This window comes from Nomascus leucogenys, unplaced genomic scaffold, assembly GCF_006542625.1.
Source record: "Nomascus leucogenys isolate Asia unplaced genomic scaffold, Asia_NLE_v1 Super-Scaffold_518, whole genome shotgun sequence".
Lineage (NCBI taxonomy): Eukaryota > Metazoa > Chordata > Mammalia > Primates > Hylobatidae > Nomascus > Nomascus leucogenys.
In genome coordinates, this window is record NW_022095776.1 from 177,860 (window position 1) to 204,254 (window position 26,395).

A 26,395-nucleotide genomic window follows, 5' to 3' on the forward strand; every position below is an offset into this window, starting at 1 on the left:
ACAAGGAATACTTGATGGCGGGCACTGTCCAAGGGTGGGATTGTAACCACAGAACAACAGGCTCACTTAAGGCTTGGGTGAAAAGGAGGACAAGAGTGAGAAGAGAGGTTAAAAGGAGACTATTTATGGGAATGCTGTATTTCTAACAATGGCTTCAAATAAAACATAACCTTCCAGAGAGCGTATGCCCTGCCCTCAACCCAGGGTATGTGCTCCCTGGATTTAACCCTAACCCCACCCCAGGCAAAACATATAGAGCATATGCTCCTGGCATTTGCCCTTAGGGAAAACACCAGATAATTTTATTTTAAGAAAAAAGACTTCATTTCTCTAAAATGAAGTATTTTAGAGAAAGTGAAAACGTCCAGTCTTGGAAGTTGACATTCTCAAATAAGCTCCCCTTATTCTAGAGCACAGATTAGGCAAAGCCTGACAGACTCACATTGCTTGCACATCCTAAGCAAAATCTAGCAGTCAGTGTGTCTTCCCAAGAGTTCTCACTTAGGGGAGAATGTGATGGGAACCCAGGTCTCCTTACACGGTAACAGAATAGCATAGAACATCAGAAATCACAAACTATGCCAGTTTGGGTGCTCCATGAAGCATTTATCAACAGGAATTAGAAAGGAAATAAATTTATTGGGAAATGCCTGTGAAAGATAAAGAGGGGCCAAGTGCAGTGGCTCACACCTATAAATCCCAGCACTTTGGGTGGCTGAGGGAGGGAGGAGGATCATTTGAGCTCAGGGGTTTAAGTCCATCATGGACAGCATAGAGAGACTCCATCTCTCCACAAAAAGAAAATTAGCCTGGGATGGTGGTGTGTCTCTATAGTCCAAGCTACTTGGGAGGCTGAGGCAGGAGGGTCTCTTGAGGCCAGAAGTTCGAGGTTGCAGCAAGCTATGATGGCACTACTGCACTCCAGTGTAGGTAGTAGAGCAAACCCTTCTCTTTAAAAAAAAATAAAATAAAAATTCAAAACAAAAAGATGAAGGGGAGAGGGAGCAAGATTGAGTAGGGGAAGTCTTCAGAACATGATGTCAATTAACACCTGTGAAAAGGTTTGGAGTTGGGGGAGCCTCAGACTGCAGTGCAGAAAATTTCAGCATTGCCAGTGGGGAACCTCAGTGCAAAGACTGTCTTACGCCAGGAGACATGGCCCAGCTCTAGTCCACATTGTGCTCATTCACTGACTGGAAGCAGCCAGGGCGAGAGTGGTAGCCATTGGAATCCTGCCGCAGGTTACAAATGTGCAGCAGGGAGAGGCCATCGGATACTCTCCTCACAGCAGACACACAGCAAGCACAAACGTGCAGGATCCATGGGACCCTCCTAGCCTGCCACATGTCAGGCTTTAGTAATTTTTGATGATGAGCTTCAAGGGAAAAAAATCAGCCAATATTCAAGGTCATCTATGTGACCGGGATTCTGAAGAAAATTGAAAAATTCTGATGATAATAAATATTCAGCAGCTCTTCAAAAACAAAAAGGAATTCATAAACAGGGAATGAATAACCAAACTTCAAAAGAAATCCTATATCTTCTTAGGAGAAAAAAATAATAAAAGCTTTATTTGCTGAGTCCTTATAAAGTATTTCAGAGTTCTGGTTTCGGTCGCTACAAGTAAAAAGACTGAAAGTCACTACTTGAATCCTTAAAAAAAGAAAAATAAAGCCAAATAAATGGAAAAATCAATGACTTTTCTTGGACCGATTAGGGAACTGAGGGCTCCAGGCAAACCCATCGCCCAGAAATCTGGAGTCACAGCTGAGATGAGCTAACCTGGAATGGAAGCTCTAAAACCATAAACTAGCAGGAACACTTACAGTGATTTTGACAACTTGCTGGAGGCCGAACGTAGACATTTAGGAGAGTGGAAAACTGCTAGAGACTATGGTCAAAGGCTCTGCCTTCTCAACCGCTGCTCTCCTGGGTTTTAAATCCAGGAAATCTCCAAGGTTTTCATGGTGAAGAGCCAGAATGGAAGCCCTCATTGCTCTGAAAGGAGAAGGGAAGAGTGATATTGTGAAACATGTCCAGAGGATTCCCCATAACAAAAGCCTCCTCCTCTGCAGGAAAAACGATTTTACTAGAGCCATATCCCACCTGGAGGGGAAGATGTTTCCCTATTCCAGACCCATCTGACCTTCCTGTCTCACTTGAGGGATGGGGGTAGCTAAGAATTTCTTGTGAGCCGGGCACGGTGGCTCATGCTTGTAACCCCAGACTCTGGGAGGCCAAGGTGGGTGGATCACAAGGTCAGAAGTTCAAGACCAGCCTGCCCAATATGGTGAAACTCCATCTCTACTTAAAAAAATACAAAAATTAGCCAGGTGTGGTGGTACGTGCCTGTAGTCCCAGCTGCTTGGGAGGCTGAGGCAGAATCGCTGAACCTGGAAGGAGGAGGTTGCAGTGAGCCGAGATCATGCCACTGTACTCCAGCCTGGTGACAGAGATTTAAAAAAAAAAAGTTCTTGTGACAGTCACAGTGCAGGGACACAGGCTCAGGTAAAGATGAGATTTACTTATAAGATTATAGAATGCTTTCTTTTCCCCTGCCTCTTTTTTGTTCATCTCTTGCAGCTGTTTGAGACATAAGATCCTTAATATCATCCTCAGGTTAGTCCCATTCAGCCATGGTCTCCATTTGCAGGTTGACCAGGTCCCAGTATCATGTAGATAAATTGACAAAGATCAGGAAGTCATGGATTATATGTTTAAACGAAGATTCTAAATTCCTCAGCAAATTCCTGGGGGTTTTCCTTTGGGTTAGGGAAGTCTTTCACTATTTCTGTCAGTTTGGATTTTGAGCAAGACATAAAGGTAATTAAAGAAGGCAGACACAGTTGATCAGAGGAACTAACTTTAAAAGGCATTTTCCTAACTTTCTTCTCATTTTCAGAGTAGAAAGGCAACTGAGTGAAGAGGTTGGTGGAATCAGAGTAATTAGGCAGAGGAAGAAGAGAGAGAGGAGGAAAAGAAGGAGCATTCAGAGTTGAGTGAGTCAATGTACAATTTTTTATCATCACTGATTAAGTGCTTAAGCTTTTAATTTGCCTTTTGTAAAGAGTCTTTAAGAAAGGCAAGTTTTGATTTGCTTAGTCTTTTAGAAGCCTCTGCTTGCCAATTAAAAACATATCTCATTTTTTTCTGAGGCATTTAAGATCACTTCTCTTTCAATGTAGCTTATAGATGAATAACTGTTTAGGTTAAAATGTCTTCACTGTGACCACTGTAATTCTAAGTTGTCATTGGTAAAGTTTACACACTTATTTAGAAAAACACAGATTCTGGGTCTATAATTTTTATACACAAACGTAGCTAAAGTCCCAGATGGACAGGTCCAGACTACTTGGATAAGGATGAACTGATGATTCTTTGTCTTCCCCAAACCCTACCTTCTTAAGACCTTCTGTTGGACCCAGTCCAGTTTCTGTTGGATCCAGACACAGAGAGAAATCGATGAATATAACGGGCTCAGCTGGTAACTACATCTGGTTACTCATTGTCCCAGGAACCATCATCAGGGCTTCTTCGGGTCCCTCTGCTGACAATAGAACTATTAAAAAATAAACTTCGGCACACAAAAATCTTAAAGTTTTCTTTTGAGCAGATATCAACTTAAGAATCAGGCAGGCTCCAAATCACAAGTATTTTGGGGCACAGGCAAAGAGGCATGAGGAAAAGGCTTTTATAGGGTGAAAATGGAAGAAAGGCAAATTAAACATTTAATTGGTTAAAGTGGAGTAGAGCCTTATTTGAATCATCCCAGTCCCTTGTTAGAAGTTAGGCCGGGCGTGGTGGCTCACGCTTGTAATCCCAGCACTTTGGGAGGCCGAGGCGGGCGGATCACGAGGTCAGGAGATCGAGACCACGGTGAAACCCCGTCTCTACTAAAAAATGGGATCACGAGGTCAGGAGATTGAGACCACGGTGAAACCCCGTCTCTACTAAAAAATACAAAAAATTAGCCGGGCGTGGTGGCGGGCGCCTGTAGTCCCAGCTACTCGGAGAGGCTGAGGCAGGAGAATGGCGTGAACCCGGGAGGCGGAGCTTGCAGTGAGCCGAGACTGCGCCACTGCACTCCAGCCTGGGTGACAAAGTGAGACTCTGTCTCAAAAAAAAAAAAAAAAAAAGAAGTTAGTTGGTGGTTTCTGATTGGTTAAAGTTTTCTTTTACCATTCAAACTGAGTTGGGTTTTAGTTTGCTTATGTAGAAACCGAGTGCACTGAGGCTCCTGCAGTCTAATGACCTCTCATTTAATTATTTTAACAAGAGAAATATTCTGTGTTCATATAATAGAGAATTTAACATGAAGATATCAATTATTTACAACTTGATCTATAGATTAAATATAATCCCAATCAAACTTTTAGCAAGATATGTTGTTGATATTTCCAAACTGATTCAAAAGACCTAGGATCGTCAATACAATACTGGAAAGAACAAGGTCGGTGGATGATATGGTTTGTGCCCCCATCCAAATCTCATCTTGAATTCTTGCTCCCATAATCCCCACGAGTCATGGGAGGGACCTGGTGGGAAGTAAATGAATCATGGGGTTTTTTTTTCTTCTGTGCTGTTCTCATGATAATGAGTAAGTCTCACAAGATCTGATGGTTTTATAAAGGTCAGTTCCCCTGCACACACTGTCTTACCTGTCACCACGTAAGACATACCTTGCTCCTCCTTTGCCTTCTGCCATGATCGTGAGACCTCCCCAACTGTGTGGAACTGTAAGTCCATTAAACCTCTTTTTCTTCATAAATTGCCCCATCTCAGATATTTCTTTATAGTAGTGTGAAAATGGGTTAATACAGTGAACTTACATTACCTTGTATCAAGACTCACTAAAAAACTGCAATGATGAAGGCAGTGTGGGAGTGGTGAAGCAATAAATAAATAGACCAAACAAGCAACAGAACAGAATGGATAGCTCAGAAAAGACCAAAGCAACTCCTCTCTATCAATGAAGGAAAAGTAATGTAATGGAGGAAGAATAGTCTTCTCAACAAATGGTGCTTGAACAATTAGATATCCCTATGCGAAAGAGAAAGAGAAGGAGAGGTAGAGAGGAGAAGAGGAGGCAATGAAGTGGGGGAAAAGAGGGAGGGAGGGGGAGAGAGAGAGAGAGAGAGAGAGAGAAAGATGGCCTACGATGAGGGAGTGATTAAACAAACTGTGGTTCATCCATATCCTGGAATACTGCCCAACAATAAGAAGGAAAGAGCTACTGATACATGCAACAACCTGGATGAATCCCCAGAAAGTTATGCTGACTGAAAAAAGCCAGTCTAATAAGGATTTATACATTCCATTTATATGGCCTTCCTAAAAGGACAAAACTGTAGAAATGGAGAATAAATCACTTATACAGGGGTTAAGACGGAGGTGGAGGTGTGAGGGAAGAGGGAGTGGCTCTGAAAGCATAACATGAAAAGTCCTCCTGATAATGGAAATGTTATGCATCAGTGTCAATAACCTGGTTGTGATATTGCACTATGGTTTTACAAAGATGTTACTTTTCAGGAAAATAGAGTAAAAGATCTGGGTATCTCTCTGCATTATTATTATTATTTTTGGAACTATATAGGAATCTACAATTATCTCAAATTAGAAAGTGTAACTAAAACATCCTTTTCATGAAAGGGTTATTGATTCTAGTAGAATTAAATCTATCGACTTCGAAAAATTAAAGTGGAGGTAAGGCAAGATTTCTGAGTCAGCAGGAAACCAAAACTAACTCTTAAGCACTAGAAACATGACAGGAAATTCTTACTTAAACTAAGTAATTGTCTCAGTCCATTCATGCTGCTATAATAAAATATCTTATACTGGGTGAGTTATAAACAACAGAAATTTATTACTTACAGTTTTAGGGGCTGGAAGACCTCAGAAGATTTATTATATCCTGAGGACCCAGTTTGTGCTTTCAAGATAGCACCTTGTTGCTCAGCCTTCACCTGGCAGAAGAGACAAACGCTGTGTCCTCCCATGGTGGAAGGAGCATGGCAGCTTCTTTCAACCTCTTTTATAAGGGTGCTAATTCCATTCACGAGGGCAGGGCCCTTGAGGCTTAATCACCTCCTCAAAGGCCTCACCTGTTAATCACCAGCGTGGGGATTAGGCTTCAGCATTAATTTTGGAAGAACACATTCCCACCATAACAGTAATTTTGAGGCTTAGAAGCAGAAGGTAAATTGTCAGCTAGTTTCTAGGAAAATTGTAGGCAGTGATTTGGGGAAGAGGGTCTAAATCACTGGAGTTACTGAGAGTCATAGAGGTATTTACGACCCCCTTGCCTGTCAGCAAATTTTATCTCAGACTTATGTGTAGAGAACAAGTCTATAGGAAATATTTAACTAGCCCCAATGAAAGACATGGAGTCATGATGATTAATTTAGACAGGTGTGTGTGTGTGTGTGTGTGTGACACATAAAAGTCCTTGATAAATGGACTGCCTATCCATCAATTTGTCGTTCATGTAGCTATTCATGTAAATGTATGCTCATTTATGTGGGCATATGGCATGATGGTAAAAATTTTTTAAAAGTGTACTCTTGCGATAGTTTGCTGAGAATGATGGTTTCCAGTTTCAAGGACAAAAAACCAAACACCGCATGTTCTCACTCATAGGTAGGAATTGAACAATGAGAACACTTGGACACAGGAAGGGGAACATCACACACTGGGGCCTGTTGTGGGGTAGGGGGAGGGGGGAGGGATAGCATTAGGAGATATACCTAATGTAAATGACGAGTTAACGGGTGCAGCACACCAACATGGCACATGTATACATATGTAACAAACCTGCACTTGTGCACATGTACCCTAGAACTTAAAGTATAATTAAAAGAAAAAGAAAAAAAAGAATAAAATTTTGTTTTGTATTAAAAAAAGTGTGCTCATTTCTCTACCTATTCATCTTCTTTCTACTTCCCTCTCTCTCTTTTCTTTCTTTTCTTTTGTTTACTTCTTTCATCTCAATAGGCTAGTAAGCACCAACTGACTGAGTAGAAGCTAGAGATTTGTCGATTTCTAGTCTCTTCTAGTCCTCTTTTAAGAAAAATATCAGATGGCTTTGGGACAATTTATTTACTCCAGAATGATAGAAAAATAAACCAGGATGGAGGGAGCATTAAGGTCAGGCAGTGCTGTTCTCCTTTCTAAAGGAAACACTTGACAAACTGAGCAAAGACAGTCATTTATTTTTATTAAAGTGTCTGCCTACAGCAGAGGCAAGACAGGTTATGTATGCTTCTCTGGAAACCCAAATCTTCTGCATTAATCTATAATGTTCCTACATGGCTGGATGGTCTGACAGCATTTCAGAGACTTCTGGCAGAGAGCAATAAGTTCTTCATTTTTCCGACAATTGTTCTTGCATGTCCCTTTAAGTTTGTCACATTTCTCATCAAAAAATGCATTCTTGGCTACACGAGGGAAGGAGCCATTTGGATTAATTCCCTTTTCAGGCATATATGTTTGCCAGATACAGTTGTATGACTAGTTGGTGAAAATTTTTTCACAAGCTGTCATAGTGCCATATCCTACCGGTAGAAGAGATGGTAGGGGACCTGATTTTTATCTGATATTCCAGTCTTGTAGTCACACAGGGTGAAATACCAGAAAGAATACATTTGTCTTCCAGCATTTGAGACCAAGCTCTGTAGGAGCTTTGGGAAACGTAAGCTATGGTTCTTTGATTGAAATCTATTGGGGATAATTATCAACTTGTTCCATAAACACTCCCAGAGGTTGCTAAATTTTCCTGGTGCACTCTCAGAGGCTGCTACTTGGTGAGAGTAGAGCAAGAGCTGAGACTGAGGAGATAGCTCCACACCAGAGTGAAGGAAGGGATAAAGATATGAAAAGAAAATGAGTTTACTGTGGTAGATAGAAACTTGCTTGGAAGGCTCAGCCTGATTTCTCCTCCATATTCCACCAAAACATTGACTGTGGAAAACTTGTGCTTTAGAGAAGGAGGGTGCAGCATGTTGGGAATGTTTTTCTAAGATTTTCTCAGTTCAGTTTGCACAGAATTCCAGTTCCCACCTTAGGACTTTATCAGTAGCAGTCCCAAGAGCAGCCTGCTTGAAGTTAAGGACAGACAGTACGTCTTATCAGGATCAACATTTTAGAGTTGCCCTATTTGTGTATACATAATGAAGGCATCAGATGTACAGAGATTGCATTTAATGTCTAAACTATAATGTATATACATTTAATGTCAACATATAAAAGTGACTTATTCACATCTGTGTAAAACTTACAGCCAGATGGATTAGTGCCAGCATATGCACTAATCCTTATCCAGGATCAGCACATCAGTTCATAAGTGAAAATACTCCACTATTTCAAAGCTTGATGAACGCTGGCTGTCAGTGGCAGGGGTCTATGTTCTCTCTGCCCTACTGTAAGGCAGATACTAATATAATACTATACTATAGGCTATAGTGTGGTATTGAGATAAAATCTTTTTGGTTTAATATAGTATTATAGTATAGCTTAGTATATACTATTAAATTACTAGTATTATAGTATATTCTAGAATAATAGTGTATACTATAGTATTATACTAGTATATATACTATACTATATTCTAGTGTATTATAGTAGTATATATACTATATACTAGTGTATTATACTAGTATACTATACTATATACCAGTGTATTATACTAGTATGTACACTATACTATATACTAGTGTATTATACTAGTATATACACTATACTATATACTAGTGTATATACTAGTATAATACACTAGTAATAATATAGTATATGTACTATAGTATTATACTAGTATTATATACTATACTATACACTAGTGTATTATAGTACTATATATACTATACTATATACTAGAGTATTATAATAGTATACATACTATACTATATACTAGTAAATAATACTATATCTGGCCAAGTGCAGTGGCTCACACCTGTAATCCCAGCACTTTGGGAGGCTGAGGAGGGTGGATCATGAGGTTAGGAGTTGGAGACCAGCATGACCAACATGGTGAAACCCCGTCTCTACTAAAAATACAAAAAATTAGCCAGGCATGGTGGCAGATGCCTGTAATCCCAGCTACTCAGGAGGCTGAGGCAGGAAAATCACGTGAACCCAGGAGGCAGAAGTTGCAGTGAGCTGAGATTGTGCCACTGCACTCCAGCCCAAGGAACAGAGCGAGATTCTATTTCAAAAAAAAAAATATATATATATATAATATATACTAGTACAATACTATATAGTATATAATACTAGTATAATACCATACTGTAATACTAGTAAATAATTATAGTATATATTATGCTATACTATAATACTATACTAAACCAAAAAGATTTTCTCTAAATACTATTATAGTATAGTATTATATTCTAGTATATCTAATAGATAATTATTAGATTATCTAATAATTATATAACAAGTGTTATGTAAGTATAGATAAGTATCTATAATTATATAATAATTATAGTAACTAATTATAATTTTATAATTACAGTATTATCTAACAGATAATTTTATAGTATTATCTAACAGATAATTTTATAGTATATAACATCTTTTTTTGACTAATTATATAATGAGTGATCTGAAAAAGATACCTCTGGCCAGTTTCAAATGTGCATATCAAAACCAGTGGCCTGAATACGGCATAGGTCACTGTGGGTCCTAGATCCTCTGTGTCCTGACACAGAATCTACTCTCACAGGCTTGTCACAAAACAGACCAGAGCTATGAGCAGCTGATGTGAAAAATTAGCATTATACCTAGGATCGTATATCAGTGGCATCTGGCACAAATTGGGACTTACTGTGGGCTTTGAGAATCCCTTTCTTCAGCTCTCTGGAGGCTCACATGAGCCTGGTCTCATGCCTTAATTTTGGAGAGGATACAATTGGAGCCATTGGAGATTCCCAGGAGCAGGAGAAAGTGAAGAGAGTTTTGATATGGGAAGGGCGTCTTTAATGCCTCTTACTGTGGCAAGACAGTTGGGCTCCTACCCTGGCTTTGTTTTGGTTATCTATATGACTCTGAGAAACACTTAGCCCATCTGAGGCACAATTTCTGCATCTGTAATAAAATGTGTAAAATGGACCAGCAAACCCAAAAAGATTTTCTCTAACTGCCATTAAATTAGAGGTAAGACAGAGTTTTCCTTAAAGGCACTGGCACTGGAAGACTAGATGCATTTTATGTGAAGCTCTCATCACATTATGTGGCTTGATGATATGTGATCAAGGAATGGCAGTCCAAGCTATGCTGCTTTACCTGTTGCCATGACTGGCATGAATGCATAGGTGTCTCTAAGCTCAGATCCTTACCTGTCTCTCCTCTTTACCTGTCTCAATCTCTACCATAACTACATTTTAAAAGGTTCATAGACTGCTATCCTTGTTTTAACTTTTTCTCAATTTTTGTTTTTGTTAGTGAGCATGAGACTGAATGCCAAAAGGCATCTTTCCTGGCCTTCTTTTATTCTTTCAAACCTGTGACAGCCCCTCCTAGATAACAATGTAAAATGCAAAGGAATTACAGAAGAGGCGTTGGGGGATATCACCTCTTGTAGTAGATGGGTTGATCACACCCAGGCATTCACTGAAGGGGACCCTCTCTCTGGGACAGCACCTCTGATCACCTTCCCTGTAAAGATGCCCATTTTACCTGGGGTCAGAAAGAAGAGCACAGCAAAGAGAAAGAGGAAAGTCCTCATGACTGGGAGTGTCTTGAGAGATCAGCACCGCGTCCATGAGGACAAAGCAGCAAACACCCACATTTATACATTTCTCCAGACCAAGTAACATCTCGATCAGTGAGGCTTAGCAGAAATGAGAGGATTTCCATGCTCTGCTGCACAGAGCCCAGCCAACCTCAGTGGGTGTCACTCAGTCTACAGCTCATCATTTTTCTGACTCTGGAAAGTTTTCAAGAAGGAAAGTGGGGATGAAGGGAGGAAAGAGTAGGGCAGACACGGAAAAATAAAAAAATCTGGAGTCCAGCAGTTTGGTTTCTAATCCTGGCTGTGCTCCTGAACAGCTTTGGTTTACTCATATGTAAAATGAGAGTAATTATACAATATCTCAATGTATTGTTAAGAGCTGGTGAACCGTAGTGAGGTGGAATCTGAATTCCAGATTCAGTCTTTTTGAGCTTTGTAAACTTGGCAAAGGGCTTGACCTAAGCATGTATTTGTTAAAAAATGTGAATCTTGCTGTATGCTGCACGCTTTTGGTGCTTGGTCCTGCCATGCTGCCCACCTGTACCATGGCACTGTTGACACAGCAAGGGGCTGGCAACCACAATGCCTTGCCCTAGACACTCAGGGCTTAGCATTCAACTCCAGTCCTCTGCATATTCACACCCAGGTCACTGTGGGGTGGATGGTTGCTGGAAGGGGATCATAAGGGGGAGGCCAGGTGGGGCCCAGAGTGCCAAAAGTGAGGGACGAGTGGCTAAGAATACTCCCAGGAAGGTGAAAAGGGAAGGTGGTCTGGAGTGCACATAAGCCATGCTTCCAAAGTCCCAGAGCATGCTCCACTGTCTCAACAGACTTATTGACAATGCATATATTCAAAGGTAAAGTTATTAAGACTTTCAACACAGTGACTACAGAGCATTAAACCCCAAGTTGAGGCAGGGAGCTGTGACTTCACTGGGCATTTGTCCAGGTGGCTGGTCCTGATGCAGGCTATACAAAATGCCTGAAAGTTGAAAGCCTGGAGACTCGGCCCTATCCCCTACGTATACAGGCATTAGCTTGGATTCTGAATCTGAATTGTTTGCAAGTCACAGCAGCAATATAAAAATGAGTGCCTTCCTGCATAGGTCAGAAAAGGTTCATGGTGAATTAATGTACTTGAGAAAGGTTTACAGAATACTTGAGCTCAAGGCTGAATAGAGAGAAATGTGCATGTAGTACTAGTGATAGTAGCCAGGAGCTCTGCTAAGCACTTTATATACCTTGTCTCAGTCAAGTCTCTCAAGTATCTGTGACTAAGTACCGTAATTGTATCTTCATTTTAAGGGTTAGGAAACTGAGGTTCATCAAATTAAGCAACCTATCCAAGGTCATATACTTTGTAAGTCATACACTTTGTAGTCTGTATTTTAAAATTATTCTACTTTACATTACAGAAATGAAGAAGAGAACATCGCATAAATATAGGCAACAGGGTAGGAATAAGCAGGACTTATTTGAAGGGAAGATAGTGACATAAATCTTGCTTTTCATTCCATGTTTTTATGTGTGTGTGTGTGTGTGTTTTGTTTTTTTTTGTTTTTTGTTTTTTTGAGACAGGATCTCGCTCTGTTGCCCAGGCTGGAGTGCAGTGGCATGCTCATGGCTCACTGCAGCCTTAAACTGCTGGCTCAGGCACTCCTCCCATATCAGCCTCCCAAGTGGCTGTGACTACAGGTACATGCCACCATGCCCAGTGAATTTTTAAAAAATGTTTTGTGTGGAGACAAGATCTCACTGTGTTGTTCAGGCTGGTCTCGGAACACCTGGGCTCAAGCAATCCACCTGCCTTAGGCTCCCAAAAAGCTATGATAATAGACATAAACCCCCCATCTGGGCCAGTATCATGTCCTTAATGAATTTAAAATATGCAGTAATTATGGCTTTGGTGTGTGAAGTGATACCTTACAGGAAAGGGGACTCAGAGCTAACTTGACAAAATGATTGCTACCCCTCCTTTTCTCCCTGTGATACTTGTAGACAATAAAAATCAAAGCTAGAAAAGTGAGAGTCCACATTTATTGAGTTCTTACATGGTACCAGGCCTCCTTCCAAGCATTCCACATGTTCAAAACACTTTTGCATTATAATCATACTAGATTCTTAAAAAACCTTGAGAGGCAGGCAGAATTTGCAAGTGGGTTCTTATTTTCTCCCAGAAAACAGAAGCTGGAAGAGATGAAAGGGGTCACTAGCTTCTGGCCCCTGCATTAATATGGTGGAAACTCGCATGGCACCTGCTCTTTCAACCTCTAGCCTGGTGTTCTTTCCACTACACCAGTTAGACTCCCCAAAATAAAAGGCTTTCTGGATGCCAAGGGCTATTATCCATGATATCATCCCTTGATCCTGGGAAATGGAGCATATAATTGTGTTTTATTGATTCACTTCACTGATCAAGAGCATCTCCTCATTACTTTTAAATAAAAATGAGCCTCTCATTTGGGTGTTCTCAAGGAAATCCCAATCTGTATTCTGAAGAGTCTTCCCTAAAGATGGCCCTGATCAGGAAGACATTTTATTTTCTATTTGCTGTGTTCTTCATTTTGGTTCAACTGCCATCAGGTAAATAAAAATGGATGGGATTTTGATTGGGCAGATTATAAAGCCTGATGATTCTTCTCTATTTCACCTTAATGGTCAAGCTCTCATGGCGCCTGTCATGGGAATTTCTTAGACCTACGCTGACATTTTCTAAGAGCAAACAGCATACAGTGTATTTGTTTTTTTTGTAATTTGTTTTTGCTGGTTACCTGGAATGCTGGCTTTGAGAAATAGAATAAACATTGCAACTGTCTGATCTACTGTCTCCTGTTATGCTATGTCACACGTGGAGTTGGGAATGTTTTATACAGTGTTAATTCCTGTGTTGATTTTAATTTTCAAAATGTATTTTGTTTTCAATTTAGGGTGCCAGGCAGGACTTGATTTTTCCCAACCATTTCCATCGGGTAAGTTAAATCTCTTGTATATAATTATTTTCTCTTTTAGGAACTCTGGCTCTGTTAGCTCTCTCTGATGTCTGGAGGCAAAGAGGGGACAGAGATAGTGGCGGAAATAGAATTTTCTGAAAAACGAGTTCACTAACTTATCTTCTTCTCTTTCTCTTGTTCCAAGTATAATATTTGGATATTTTTGATTTCACAGAAAAATATCTTTGTGACTGGACTGTAATTTGGCCATAGAGATTTGGACTCAGTGGCTTTTCCCATTAGCTGTTGGTGCTCACTAAACCAAGTTCTTAGATTTATTGTTGTACCAGTCAATTAGCACTGCTCTGTGAAAATGCCTGCCCATCTCTTGCAAGCTCTGCTGCTAAGTCTGGTAACAATATATGTCACAAATTCATGAGGTTAGTTGAAGGAAGCTCAAATTAAAGAGTGAGGTTGCCTCAATGGAAACTCAGCACCATTGCAGAAAAGCTATTCATAGCAAATAGCCCCCAGATCTTTTCTTTTTCTTTGAAGTCATCTTATACAGAAAGAAAGCACATTGTAAACAAAAGAAATATTGTAGACAAAGTTGAAAAGGTTTTAGACAGAATTTCAAAGTGAGAAATATTAAGGTTGCTACTAGTCCTTGGAGTGTTTGCTCTGTCCCAGGCATGCTGTTAAAACTTTACATGGACTTTGTCATGTAATCCTCAAAACAGTCCATCTGGTAGGTATTATTATAATGAAATATTTGCATATAATATTCCATCTGATCCCTAAACTGATTTAAAAATGTAGTCAGGTGCTTCTAGAATGGCCACTGGACAAATGAGAATGTGGACCTTAACCTGCCGGTTACTAGGCCCAAACTAGAGTTGAGCCTAAATTTCTTAACTTCATCTTCAAGGATCTTTCCAAAACCACAATATACCCCTCCCATTTTTTGTCTAGCAAACTTCACAGTCATATCAGGTACGTATTTTTATAGTTCTGTAATATGTATGTCTCTTTGTCTATCTGTCTCTTGATCCCTGCAAGATTATAAACACTTGGAGAGTAGGAATTGTGATGATCTGTTGCTTAAAAATTAACTCTCCTCAACTCCCTACAGCAAAAAGCAGAAACTATTTTGAAAAATCTGGGCTGCTTCTTGAAAATATTCTTTGTAATCATACATACGAACTCTCCCTTATTCTTTGGTGGTCTTTGACATGTTCCCCATTTCTAGACATTTCCTGGAAAGCTCCCTCAGCAGCTCTTTCTTGGCCAGGTGAGTTTGCCGTCTTTGAGTCATGCAAGTTCAGTTGGGGAAAATGCAGGAAGGAGTGCTTGGAGAATGAGAAGCCCGGTGGAAATTGCAGGCTGAACTTTCTCTGCTGCAGACAGAGTATCTGACAAACCGGACCAGCACACTTCTGGCCTTAGAAGCAAACCTGGATATTCAAGAAGTTCAAGAGAAGTTATGTGGCTTATCCAAATCACACAGTGAGTGAGTCTCAGAATCATTTTCATTTCTTTCTTTCTTTGTTTTGTTTTATTGCTTATTTTTTAGAGATGACTTTTTTTTTTTTGAGATGGAGTCTCACTCTGTTGCCTAGGCTGGAGTGCAGTGGCTCGATCTTGGCTCACTGCAACCTCCATCTCCTGGGTTCAAGCGATTCTCCTGCTTCAGCCTCCCAAGTAGCTGGGACTACAGGTGCACACTGCCATGCCTGGCTAATTTTTGTATTTTTACTAGAGACGAAGTTTCACCATGTTGGCAAGGCTGGTCTCGATCTACTGACCTCAGGTGATCCGCTCACCTCGGCCTCCAAAAGTGCTGGATTATAGGCATGAGCCACCATGCTGGGTGAGATGACCTTTAAAAAAAGTCAAGACATGAGTGTGTACCTAGTATCTGCTCAATCAGATACCACTACTATGTATTTGTAGAGTACCTCATAATTTATGAAATATTTTCCATACTTCTCTCATATGACTCATGATTACCTTATGAGGTAGGTTTATTACTCCTATTTACATTTGAAAATATTGAGGCTCAAGAGGCTGTTAGTTCTTCAGAGCCATAGCTAGGATCCAGTAACTGGTGTGCATATTGCTGTCATGTTTTGTGTATCCATCTGTATGTACTAACTATGTTAATGGAGTAATAATTCTATCAAATATAATACATTATTTTTATATTCACATTATTTCTTGGTTTGCCTAATATTGTCATTCATTGATTCTAATACTTATGGTGTATTTACCTGTGAAAGAAAATGATCAGAGATTAACTTAAAATGTTCAACACAGAATGTGCATAAATTGTTGACTGTGTAACTTTCGCCTTGTGAAATAAAACCCAGCCTCACAAAATAAAGGTCAAAATTAAACCAGTCCTATGAACAGTGACTTGAACTTAGTTACTTAGTTTTAACGTATAAGATTAAACAATGTTTTGTTTAACATTTGGGCCTATTATTTGTCTCTTTGTGCTCAAATCTGTTCCTTGTTTTTTTCTGCTTTGCTGAGTAAAATGGGAACTATTAAATGCAAACTACATTTTCTAGGCTTACTGACTTCTGGCTGGTTTTGGTCAATGTTTCTCCTAGGAGAATGGGAGATTGAAGAAGGAAGGACAATGTGTATTTCTCCCTGACTCCCTCTCTTCTCCAGCAGTGGCTCTTCCTGCTCAGCAAGGCCCCTGCTTTTCTGTCTCCTGCTCTCACTTGGCAGTCCCACTGCAAGTTTAGCTTCTGCCAGCCAGTGCTGCTCCCAGGCTCACACAAATCCTTCTGTTTTTCCTCAAACCTAAGGGCAGTGGGAGATTTCAGCTGTGACTATCAGTAGGGTTGCCTCATTGTTCCCGCTTTGCATTGTCATCTTTTCCAACACTTTATTTGTACATATTAAATTCTTTCTATGGAACTATCCATTGCGGGAACCCTTTTAATGCTTGATTGGTTCAATTTTAGATTCACTCTATTTACATATGATCCACTGGTTTCCAAAAGAGATTTGAAACACAGCCTTCAAGAAGCCTAGAGTGTTTCCTTCATTTATACAGGAATTACCCCAGGGAAGTGGGAAGTGGGGTATTTGGTCTTAAGAGTCCAGTTTACAGTAATTATCTGCTGGCAGATGCTCCTCCTCCCCAGGTCTCCACAGTGCAAATGCAGCTGCTAGCTTACAGAACACCATGAAACTGGAATACTACTTACTCATTCCAAATACTGCATTGCTTTATCTTAAAAAAATGCTCTGGAACGAGTTGAAGTTTCTTTTAATGAAAGAGTCATGTGAGTGTCTCAGAGTCATACAAAGTGGTAGACCAGTAGCTGTGCCCTGATATTACCGCACTGATGACCTCACGTAGCATCCAGATGGCAGCTGCAGAGGACACCTCCCACAGGTGCTCGCCTAGTCACAAATTATTCCCTTTCATGGCAGGCCAAGTCTCACTAATGCAAGCCTCCATAACAACTGTTTTAGTACTCATTGGGTGGTGAAGTTAAATATCAAAAGCTTAAAAGCCAGTCCCTGATATAAAGGCTGAATGTAACAAAAGCCCACCAAGAGTTTTGCTTAGGCCTTTCCTGGACCTTAAAGCATGACAAAATAATGGAGGAGTTCTTAACAGGACCCATTTAGGATTAAATAAGTTTATAGGAGGTCTGAAGGAACTCCCCAAACATCAGTGATTTAGCAGGAGAAAAGATAAGGGTAATAACCCCTGCACCTGGACCCATTTAGATTAAGTACATTTACTGAGGCTCCAGAGGAAGGTCTTCGGGACTCAGACCTTAGTTATAGATTAAAGGAAGTTAATAACTTATGTCTTTGGATGAAAGCACACTTACACATAGACATAGAGCTTAGAAGGTATATAAGCTCTGGAAAACTTTGTAATTTTAAGTTGGTCTGGTGATAATTTCCAGGCCTTCTCCCTATAACTGGTTGCAGAAATAAAAACTCTCTTCCTCCCCAGTTTATTTGCATCTCATTATTGGGCTGTGAGAAATAGCAGCCCGACCCTCAGTTTGGTCCAGGAACACTTTTTCTTTACACTTTAGATTCGTGGAAACAAAGAGACTGAAATTAAGAGGACGGAAAGAGGTTTGCCATACAAACAATAACCAAAAGAGAGCTGTAGTGGCTATACCAATAGTGCACAAAACAAACTTTAAGACAAAATTGGTACTAAAGATTAAGAAGGGCATTTTATAATGTTAGCGAGTTAATCTATCAGGATAATAGAACAAGTATAAACACATGCACCTAACAACAGAGTGCCAAAATACATGAAGGGAAAATTGACAGAATTGAAGGAGAAATGGAGAATTCAATAGTAATAGCAGGAGACTTTAATATACCACTTTTAATAATAGAAAAAGATTAGCAAGGAAATACAAGATTTGAACAGCACCGTAAAACAATTAGACCTCGAAGTCATCTGTGGAACACTGCGCCAATTACAGCAAAATACACATTCTTCTTCTGTTAGCATGAAATATTCTTTAGAATAGACTGTATGTTAGATTTAAAAACAAGCTCCCTCAATACATTTAAAAGGATAGGAATCGTACAAATTGTGTTCTCTGAACAAAATGGGATAATAGAAAGAAACTTGGGAAAGTCACAACTATGTGGAAATTAAACAGCACAAGTGTGAATAAATGATAGATCAAAGCAGAAAACATAAGGTAACATAGAAAATACTTTAAAGAGAACCCCCAAAACACTTTAAAATACACAACACAACAGCAACTTACCAAAACTGTGAGATGCTGCTAAAACAATGCTTAAAGGAAAATTTATGGTTGTAAATGCCTATATTTACAAAGAAGATAGATTTAAAATCAATAAATTATCTTCCATCTCAAGAAATTAAAGAAGAGCCAATTAACCCAAAGCAAGCAGAAGGAAGAAAACAATAGAGTGGAAATAAATGAAATAGAGTCTAAGAAAACAATAGAATAAATCAACACAACAAATTTTATTTTTTGAAATGATCAACAAAATTGACAAGCCTCTAACTAGACTGACTAAGAAAAAAAGAGAATACTCATATTACTAAAATCATGAGTGAAAGAGAAGTTTTACAAACGATCTTACAATTTTTTAATATTATAAAGGAATACTATAAACAATTGTATGGCAACAATTTTGATAACCTAGATGAATAAATGCCTAGATATGCATACATATCAAACCTAATTCAAGAAGAAATAGAAAGTCTAAAATGGACCTATAACAAATAAAGCCCATGAATTGATAATAATAACACTAACAAAAATCCCACATAGTAAAACCCAGGGCCAAATGGCTTCACTGGAACATTGTAAACATGTTACTCCATTTTATTCTGCCTTGATTTTTTTTTTTCAGACAGGGTCTCACTCTGAAGCTCAGGCTGCAGTGCAGTGGTATGATCTCAGCTCACCCCATCCTCTGCCTCCAGGGCTCAAGTGATCCTCCCACCTCAGCCTCCTGAGTGGCTGGGACCGCAGGTGCCTGCCACCATGTCCAGTTAATTTTTTATGTTTCGTAGAGATAGGGGTCTCATTATTTTGCCCAGGCTAGTCTCAAACTAAACTCCTGGCTCAAGTGATCTTGGCCTCCTCAAGTGCTGGGATTACAGGCATGAACCACCTCACCTGGCCTGGCTTGCATATTTTTCGATGAGAAGTTTGCTGCAGTTATTCTGTCATCTTTCTACAGGCAGGAGGCATGTATGTCTTCTCTGTTGACAAAGGTAGAGGATGTTTTTCGTTTTTGTTTTTTAATGTGCTCCCTTCTCCTAGTTCTCCTAGCTTTAATATTTTGTTTTGCATCTTTTTAGATTGTTTATTCGCCAGTGCTGTACAAACAACTGTTGTTCTTCCCCCAGTTTCTTAATTAAAAAATTAAGACTTTCTTTTCCATATAAGAGAAAGATTCTTGCAAGCTTTTGTTCTCTCTCACAGTGGCTCCTGTTCCCCTCACCCAACTTACATCATGAAATATTCTAATCTTTTTTTGTAAGCACCTGCTGAGTCTATGGAGAAGACATTAGAAGTTGGTGTGAATTTCTCTTTTGTCTGTGACCCCGGACGTTTATATTGTTTCTCTAGTTTATGCTTGCTCTTAGCAATTCTTTACAGACTTTACCTGAAATCTTTTAAATCATATTCTGAGGGTAATCTGCTTCAGGTAAGCAAGCACTCATGGTCTTTATTTTTGGAGGTTCCTGTCTTTTCTTATATTTGTAGTTAGGTGGCTGACTTGTGACCTTAGCTTTCCGATGAGTTCAAGAAACTGAATATTTGCAATTTGCCGTGTGTTTTGCTGTGTATTTGTTTCATGTGGGATGATTTTCTTTATGTATTTCTACATCTTAAGCAGAAGCCATTCTTCATTTAATAACACATTTACTTTCTTTAAGAGATACAGAAATACTTATATTTTCTGCTAATTCTTCTGTCAATTTTGGTAAGTTAAATTTTTGAGAGAATTTTTCTATTTTATGTAAGTTGTGAAATGTTTTGGCATATACATGTTGACAAAATTTTTATATTAGTTTATTGTTTCTTGGATCTGTAGTGATAACTTCTTTTTCATTTATTCTGCATACTTGGATTTACATTGTTCCCTTTTCTAAGGTTCGCAGAGCATAATTTTAAGTCATAGATTTAAACATTTCTTCTTTTCTACAATAAGTATTTGGATACAAATTTCTTTTGAAGTTATTGTTTTGTTGTGTTCCACAAATTTGATATATAGAAATGCTTTCCAATTATTCTCATTATTTATTCTTTGATACAAACACAAGCTAGAATTATGTTGCTTTATTTCCACATATTTGGAAATATCCTAAATAGCTTATTTTATAGATTTCCAATTTAATCCCTTTGTGGTGAGAAATATACTCTGAAGAATTTCAATGTGTTTAAACACATCAATATTTGTTTTATGGCCTAGCATATGGTTTATGAATGTATCAAATGTACTTGAAAAAATGTGTATTTTGCAGTTGTCTTATGATATGTTCTACAAATATCAATGTAGTCAGTGGAATGGAGGTATTGTTCAGGTCATGCATGACTTTGCTAAATTTTCCCTGTGTTCTATCAGTTGCTGAGAGAGTGGTGTAAAAATTTTCTACTATGAATATAGAAGTGTCTATTTCTCCTTTAACTAAATCAAATAATATAAAAACATGTTAATGGTTTTTATGTATTTTGATGGATTAACCCTTTTCTCCTTAAGCAACAGCACTCCATGCAATACAGCGAGACCCTGTCAAAAAAAAAAAAAAACCTGCACATGTACTCCTGAACTTAAAATTAGAAGTTTTTTTTGTTTGTTTTAATTATTATTTTAAGAATAGATTTTATGTAAAATCATGTACTAGGAAAAGGATGGTGGCTATATATCTTATAGACATGGTAATACTTGAGATAAGACTTGAAGGAAAATGAAAGAAGTCTAAGCAGAGACACAGAATAGAATATTCCAGGCAGAAAGGCAGGGTTCTCTGCATTTGTCTCCCATAAATGTGATTTAGTTAAAATCTGATCCATCAGCCCACACATTAATCATTGGAGCATGGAAAATAGTACGTTCCCAATGAACATTACAAACCAAGGATGACTTCCAGCCCCTTCAGGGCAGTAGAACATATTTTAATCAATGTCCCTTGATAAAAGAGCTTGATTCCAGCTACTGCACTTCCTTCATCAGCTCTGCACTGATGCCTGGAGCCATGAAAATATTTTTCTTTATTTTTGCTGCTCTCATTCTTCTTGCTCAAATTTTCCAAGGTAAGAGGGAAATTCTTTTGGTAGTAGAGATGACAGTCTGCTCAGGATCTGTCTTTTGAGAAGAAAGCTCAATTTTTACAAAGTTGAAGATTCCAAGGCAAACCAGTCACTGAAAATCTTTTCCTGAGCTCAGACACAAAACAATGGGACCACAATGACGGGACCATCTCCAACCATAATAATATCTAGTCAACTTCCCTGACAGCTCTGCCAAGGAATTCAGACTTCTTTGTACTTTTAGATCTCTTTCCTCCTTTTGTAATCTGCAATGCAGTTTCAGCATATTCTTTTTTATTTTTTTATTTTTTGAGACGGAGTCTTGCTCCGTCGCCCAGGCTGGAGTGCAGTGGCAGGATCTCAGCTCACTGCAAGCTCCACCTCCAGGGTTCATGCCATTCTCCTGACTCAGCCTCCCGAGTAGATGGGACTACATGCACCCGCCACCACGCTCGGCTAATTTTTTTTGTATTTTTAGTAGAGACAGGGTTTCACCGTGTTAGCCAGGATGGTCTCAATCTCCTGACCTCATGATCCTCCCTCCTCGGCTTCCCAGAGCCCTGGGATTACAGGCATGAGCACTGCATCTGGCCAAGTTCAGCATATTCTAAAATGATTGCATTAAAATGAAAACAAATTCTCCAAGGCAAATGCTAATATTTGTTAAGTTAGGGAAATACAGCCTTTGTAATCTAAATTAAACTAAAGTTATGTTACTGATTCTTAGACAGCTAATTTTTTTTCATGTCTGAGTCATTGGTCCAAATCTCTTATCCATACATTATTGCAGACTTCTTGGCTTTCACACACTGGTTGAAAATTACACCATTAAAACCACTAAACGAACATCTTGCTTACTATTCTCTTAAGTCTTTGCGTCTTTGAGATTCTCTTTGCTTGATACAACGACGACTCTGTTCCTAAGAAATGTTTATGTCTGTACCTCCTCAACTATCCTTTGTTCCTTCTGTTGTGGAGCTTTTCCTATTAGAGATTCTCCATGCATCATGAAGCCCCCAGTCTGCTCCTTCATGGCTCCTGAATTTCTACATTTCTTTACTGCACATGCTGTCCTCAGTAGTCCTAGAAAACCAATAGATATTGAATGTGTGCTAACCACTTGTAAGAAATTGTTCTGACCACTGTGATAAAGGTAGGTAAAATGAAGAGGTAAAAATATAATTAAAGCATGGATATTGACCTTAATTTGCTTGAAGTTGTTAGTCTATTCCTTCTGTGTTGTTTGAAAATAGGCTGCCTGCAGTGGTAAATAAGCTTTCAATACATTTAACATGTATAAGTAAGTATATTCGACGAAACAGGAAAATTCACAAATAACTTTAATATGAAACAGTTTTCACAAGTGCCATAAAGATGCAAAGTATAAAGAGAAGTCATAGATGTGGAAACTTGGTTCTAACTAGGAAATACAGAAAGGCTTCCTGGGAGGTAGTATTCGTTTTGCACATTTGGAAATAGGCAAGACTAGAACTAAAGAACAGAGCCAAGGAACAATGTCTCCATGGAAGTTTCAGTGACTCCATGAAGTCTCAGTTGTAAAATCAGTTCCGATTTTCTGCCCTCAGCATCTTTTCATAGATGTCAGACAATGCTCCAGAATAGATAAACTCATTTTAAATTGTCTTCTCCATCCACTTTAATCAGTACTCCAATTTATTCAGATCAGTCTATAGATGTGGATGCCTAATAGCTCCCTGTCCACAAAACTCATCTCAGATGTATTTGAATTACAATAATAAGCATAGTTTGGGCACAAATTAGAACCACCACCATCAGCATAATCACATAGAATCTCAGAGTTAGAAGTGAATTTAATGATCAATATAAAAGGTAATAAACATAGATTATTAGGCCAAACTATATGAGTTTGGATCTCAGTGCTAATCTTTATAAGCTGTATGCACCCTGTGTTTTACTTTCCATTCTATAAATGATAATAATAATAGCATTCTTTGAAGATGAATAAACTTGTTATACTAATTAGAAACTAACTTGTTTTAATAAAGAATCTTAATGATAGAGTGACTGAAGAAAGACAAAACCTTATTTCTCTTTCATGTAAGAGTCCAAAAATAGCTAAGTTGATTAGGTGAAGGTAGAGGGTTCCTTTTCACCAAGTTATGTTGTGATTTGGGCTGAAGTTCAACCCTACCATCCTAAACAGTTGACCATTTTATTTGGTTCTACGGATATTCTAACAGGCAGGGTTAGAAAGTATAGAACCGATTAAGATTACATAGAAGCAGCTCACATCATTCCACTCCTTTTTCATTTTTCCAAATTTGTTCATGTGGACATATAGAAATAGGAAGCTAGGAGCTGATGTGATTAGCTAAGTATTCATGTGTCCAGCTAAACCCAGAGGTTCTATGACTAAAAGTCTGAAGGTAAAAATGACTGCTTTGGGACAGTTTAACAATCTCTCTGTATAACTGCTTGGGCAGTGGCAGGCACATACTCTATGCTATGTTAGAGTTTACCATTGTTTGTCATTTGTTCTACTTATTTTTTGTTCTCTGCCCTGATTCAGTATTGAACACCCTATACATGTATATACATATATACATGTATATATATATGTGTGTGTGTGTGTGTGTGTGTGTGTGCATCAACTGATTGTCCAGATACCTGATAAATTTCAGTGATCTGTAGTTCACAGTATCCCAAGTTCAACTTCGGATTATTCAAAAATTTCTCCTTAATTTGAGCAGAAATCTAAGTCCCTGCAATTCCTTTGCATTAGTCTTTGCCTTAACTTGGCACTAACAAAATATATTCCACATGATAATATTTCAGATATATGGCAGCTAATATGTACTGTTTCTCCCCCAAAGTTGTTATTTCCACGAATAAACATTACTCCTTTCGAGAATAACTGCTACTTCTTCCACTCTTTTTTCCTAAGAATGTATCTTACCAATTAAAAAAGATTCCTGTTTTGACATATTTTTTCCTCTTCAATCTAATCTCTGTTATGAATGAATACACATTGCCTATGTCTCTCTAAATTTGCTTGCCAGAGCTAAATACAAGATTCCATGGTGTTCTTTGCACAGTAAATTGAGAAGCACTAGCCTCAAGTTGTTTATCTTTCCACCTAAAACTATGAGACTCCAAAACCATATGCCATCGCTTCTCGGCCTTTTGGCTAAGATCAAGTGTAAAACCATATGCCAGGCCATATGATCTACTATTGGTCTGCCTATAATGTAACAGAACAATCTTTAACTTTTGCTATAAATCAGAGACTATTTGGAGACATGAAAACAAAATCCGTTGGTAAGGATTGTTCACTGGAATTAGAAAGTATTTTGTCACCTTCCTTGGAAGAAACATTCTGTTTCTGTACAGGCTAGATATGATTTTGACGTATGAAAATCTTTTCTGTTTTTTCCAGTTGGCTATTTAATAAGGACATTGAATATATTGTACCAGGGGTCTGAGCTCATACATGACTGTTCAGGTAACATCTGATTTTTCTAATTTCTAGGTGTATAGTCTGTGTCTCTAGGAGTTATGGTAATGAGGAAGTCTGAATTTGGCCTGGGCAATGTAATTTTATCTTACAGTTACTAATTACAAGATAACTAAAGACAAATTTCTTTCTTTACTTAGCCAGGACAGCAATTCACAGAGCACTAATTTGTAAGAGAATGGAAGGTCACTGTGAAGCTGAATGTCTTACCTTTGAAGTAAAGATTGGGGGCTGTAGAGCTGAATTAGCACCATTTTGCTGCAAAACAGAAAGAAACATTAAAAACTAAGCACCAGCTGCAAGAAAGAAAGAGGTGAAAATTCTCTGGCTGCGATATCAGTGGGATAAATCTCTCTGGTCTGTCTCTCTTTGATCTGCAAAGTTTGGATTATCTGAAGCCATGTCAGTCCAGTTCCCAATGCTACAAGGAGATACCCTTCCTAGGTTGTGAACTTCTTCCAGGCAGACACTATATCTTGTTGACCTTTGCACTCTCAGTTCCTGACATAGGGCCTGTTAATGATTTTTTTTTTACTTTATATAAAAGTGAGCCATTGAATACACAGATAAAACAGATGGAATGGAATGGTTGGACTGGCACTCAGGTGAATTGACTTCTAAAGTTATAGCTCTGGCTTTAAACAGATGTAGGACATTGGGCCCTCTGTGCCAAGATTCTGATATCTATAATGTGAGCAGATTGAAACTCTCAGTAAAGGGAATACCTGCTAGATGCTAATTGTGGCTGCTTCAGCAGTATCACTGTCATGTACTCCTTTCTCTCTTTTATAGGTAGGAATTGTTTAGATTCTTGTTCATTTACCTGTTCCGATCTAAAACATCAAGTTTTAGAATGAAATGCACACATCTCAAAATTCAAGTTGGCTGTAGATTGAGCAACATCTTCATTTTGGCCATTTGCAATGAGAATTGATCAAATCATGTGTTTCTGAAACAGTAAGTTCCCTAAAGGTCATCGAATTCAATGCCCTTATTACAAATGAGGAGAGTGAGACTCAAGAAGATTATACAGTTACTGACTTAGTCACATTTATATTCCAACTTCGGGCTTTCTGGACTTGTCTGCTTAGCATGTCCACAAAATAGCATGCTGGAAGATAATAGAACAACAAAAGGCAGTCCTAAAATGGAACGTTTCTCAGCGGGTTCAGGTGAACAGTTAAATGGAGGAAGAAATTGAAACAAACTGAAAAAAAAAAATAGAAAGAAAAAAAGACGCTTTCTAAAATTTCTGTTGTAATCCTGCAATCCTTGCCCTTTCAGAGCATAACAATGGCAAACTGAGGCTTACCTTTTCCCTAATTTGCCAAAATTTGGAGTCCCAGCTTTCTAGCAGAAAAAGCATATATCACAGACCATGTCATCATAGAAGACTTATAGTACACCATCCCAGAACAGAAGAAGTAAAATCCCTCTGTGC

General features: G+C 38.7%; 3 protein-coding genes across 3 annotated transcripts; 2 read left to right on the forward strand and 1 right to left on the reverse strand.

The window, feature by feature from the left end:
* Positions 1-7,284: 7,284 nt before the first annotated feature.
* LOC115833663 (beta-defensin 106-like) lies at positions 7,285-10,720 on the reverse strand. The gene is made up of 2 exons (XM_030808383.1): positions 10,672-10,720; positions 7,285-7,433 (listed from the first exon to the last, which is right to left on the reverse strand). Exons 1-2 carry the CDS (start codon positions 10,718-10,720, stop codon positions 7,285-7,287), a joined length of 198 nt encoding a protein of 65 aa, XP_030664243.1.
* A 2,519-nt stretch (positions 10,721-13,239) lies between these two features.
* LOC115833661 (beta-defensin 105A-like) lies at positions 13,240-15,072 on the forward strand. The gene is made up of 3 exons (XM_030808381.1): positions 13,240-13,309; positions 13,654-13,695; positions 14,948-15,072. The coding sequence occupies exons 1-3, from the start codon at positions 13,240-13,242 to the stop codon at positions 15,070-15,072; spliced, it is 237 nt and encodes a 78-aa protein (XP_030664241.1).
* Positions 15,073-21,391: 6,319 nt separating this feature from the next.
* LOC115833657 (beta-defensin 107A-like) lies at positions 21,392-25,243 on the forward strand. The gene is made up of 2 exons (XM_030808376.1): positions 21,392-21,461; positions 25,095-25,243. Exons 1-2 carry the CDS (start codon positions 21,392-21,394, stop codon positions 25,241-25,243), a joined length of 219 nt encoding a protein of 72 aa, XP_030664236.1.
* The last annotated feature ends 1,152 nt before the right edge of the window (positions 25,244-26,395 follow it).

Bases quoted from the DNA above. Each gene is read 5' to 3' on its own strand.
- LOC115833663 (XM_030808383.1), bottom strand. From the start codon at position 10,720: ATGAGGACTTTCCTCTTTCTCTTTGCTGTGCTCTTCTTTCTGACCCCA. The intron at 7,434-10,671 runs GTAAAATGGGCA...TCCCTCGTGTAG, and splicing joins GCTCTTCTTTCTGACCCCAG to CCAAGAATGCATTTTTTGAT.
- LOC115833661 (XM_030808381.1), top strand. From the start codon at position 13,240: ATGGCCCTGATCAGGAAGACATTTTATTTTCTATTTGCTGTGTTCTTC. The intron at 13,310-13,653 runs GTAAATAAAAAT...TTTTCAATTTAG, and splicing joins TTTGGTTCAACTGCCATCAG to GGTGCCAGGCAGGACTTGAT. The intron at 13,696-14,947 runs GTAAGTTAAATC...TTTCTTGGCCAG, and splicing joins TTCCCAACCATTTCCATCGG to GTGAGTTTGCCGTCTTTGAG.
- LOC115833657 (XM_030808376.1), top strand. From the start codon at position 21,392: ATGCCTGGAGCCATGAAAATATTTTTCTTTATTTTTGCTGCTCTCATT. The intron at 21,462-25,094 runs GTAAGAGGGAAA...TTCTTTACTTAG, and splicing joins TCTTGCTCAAATTTTCCAAG to CCAGGACAGCAATTCACAGA.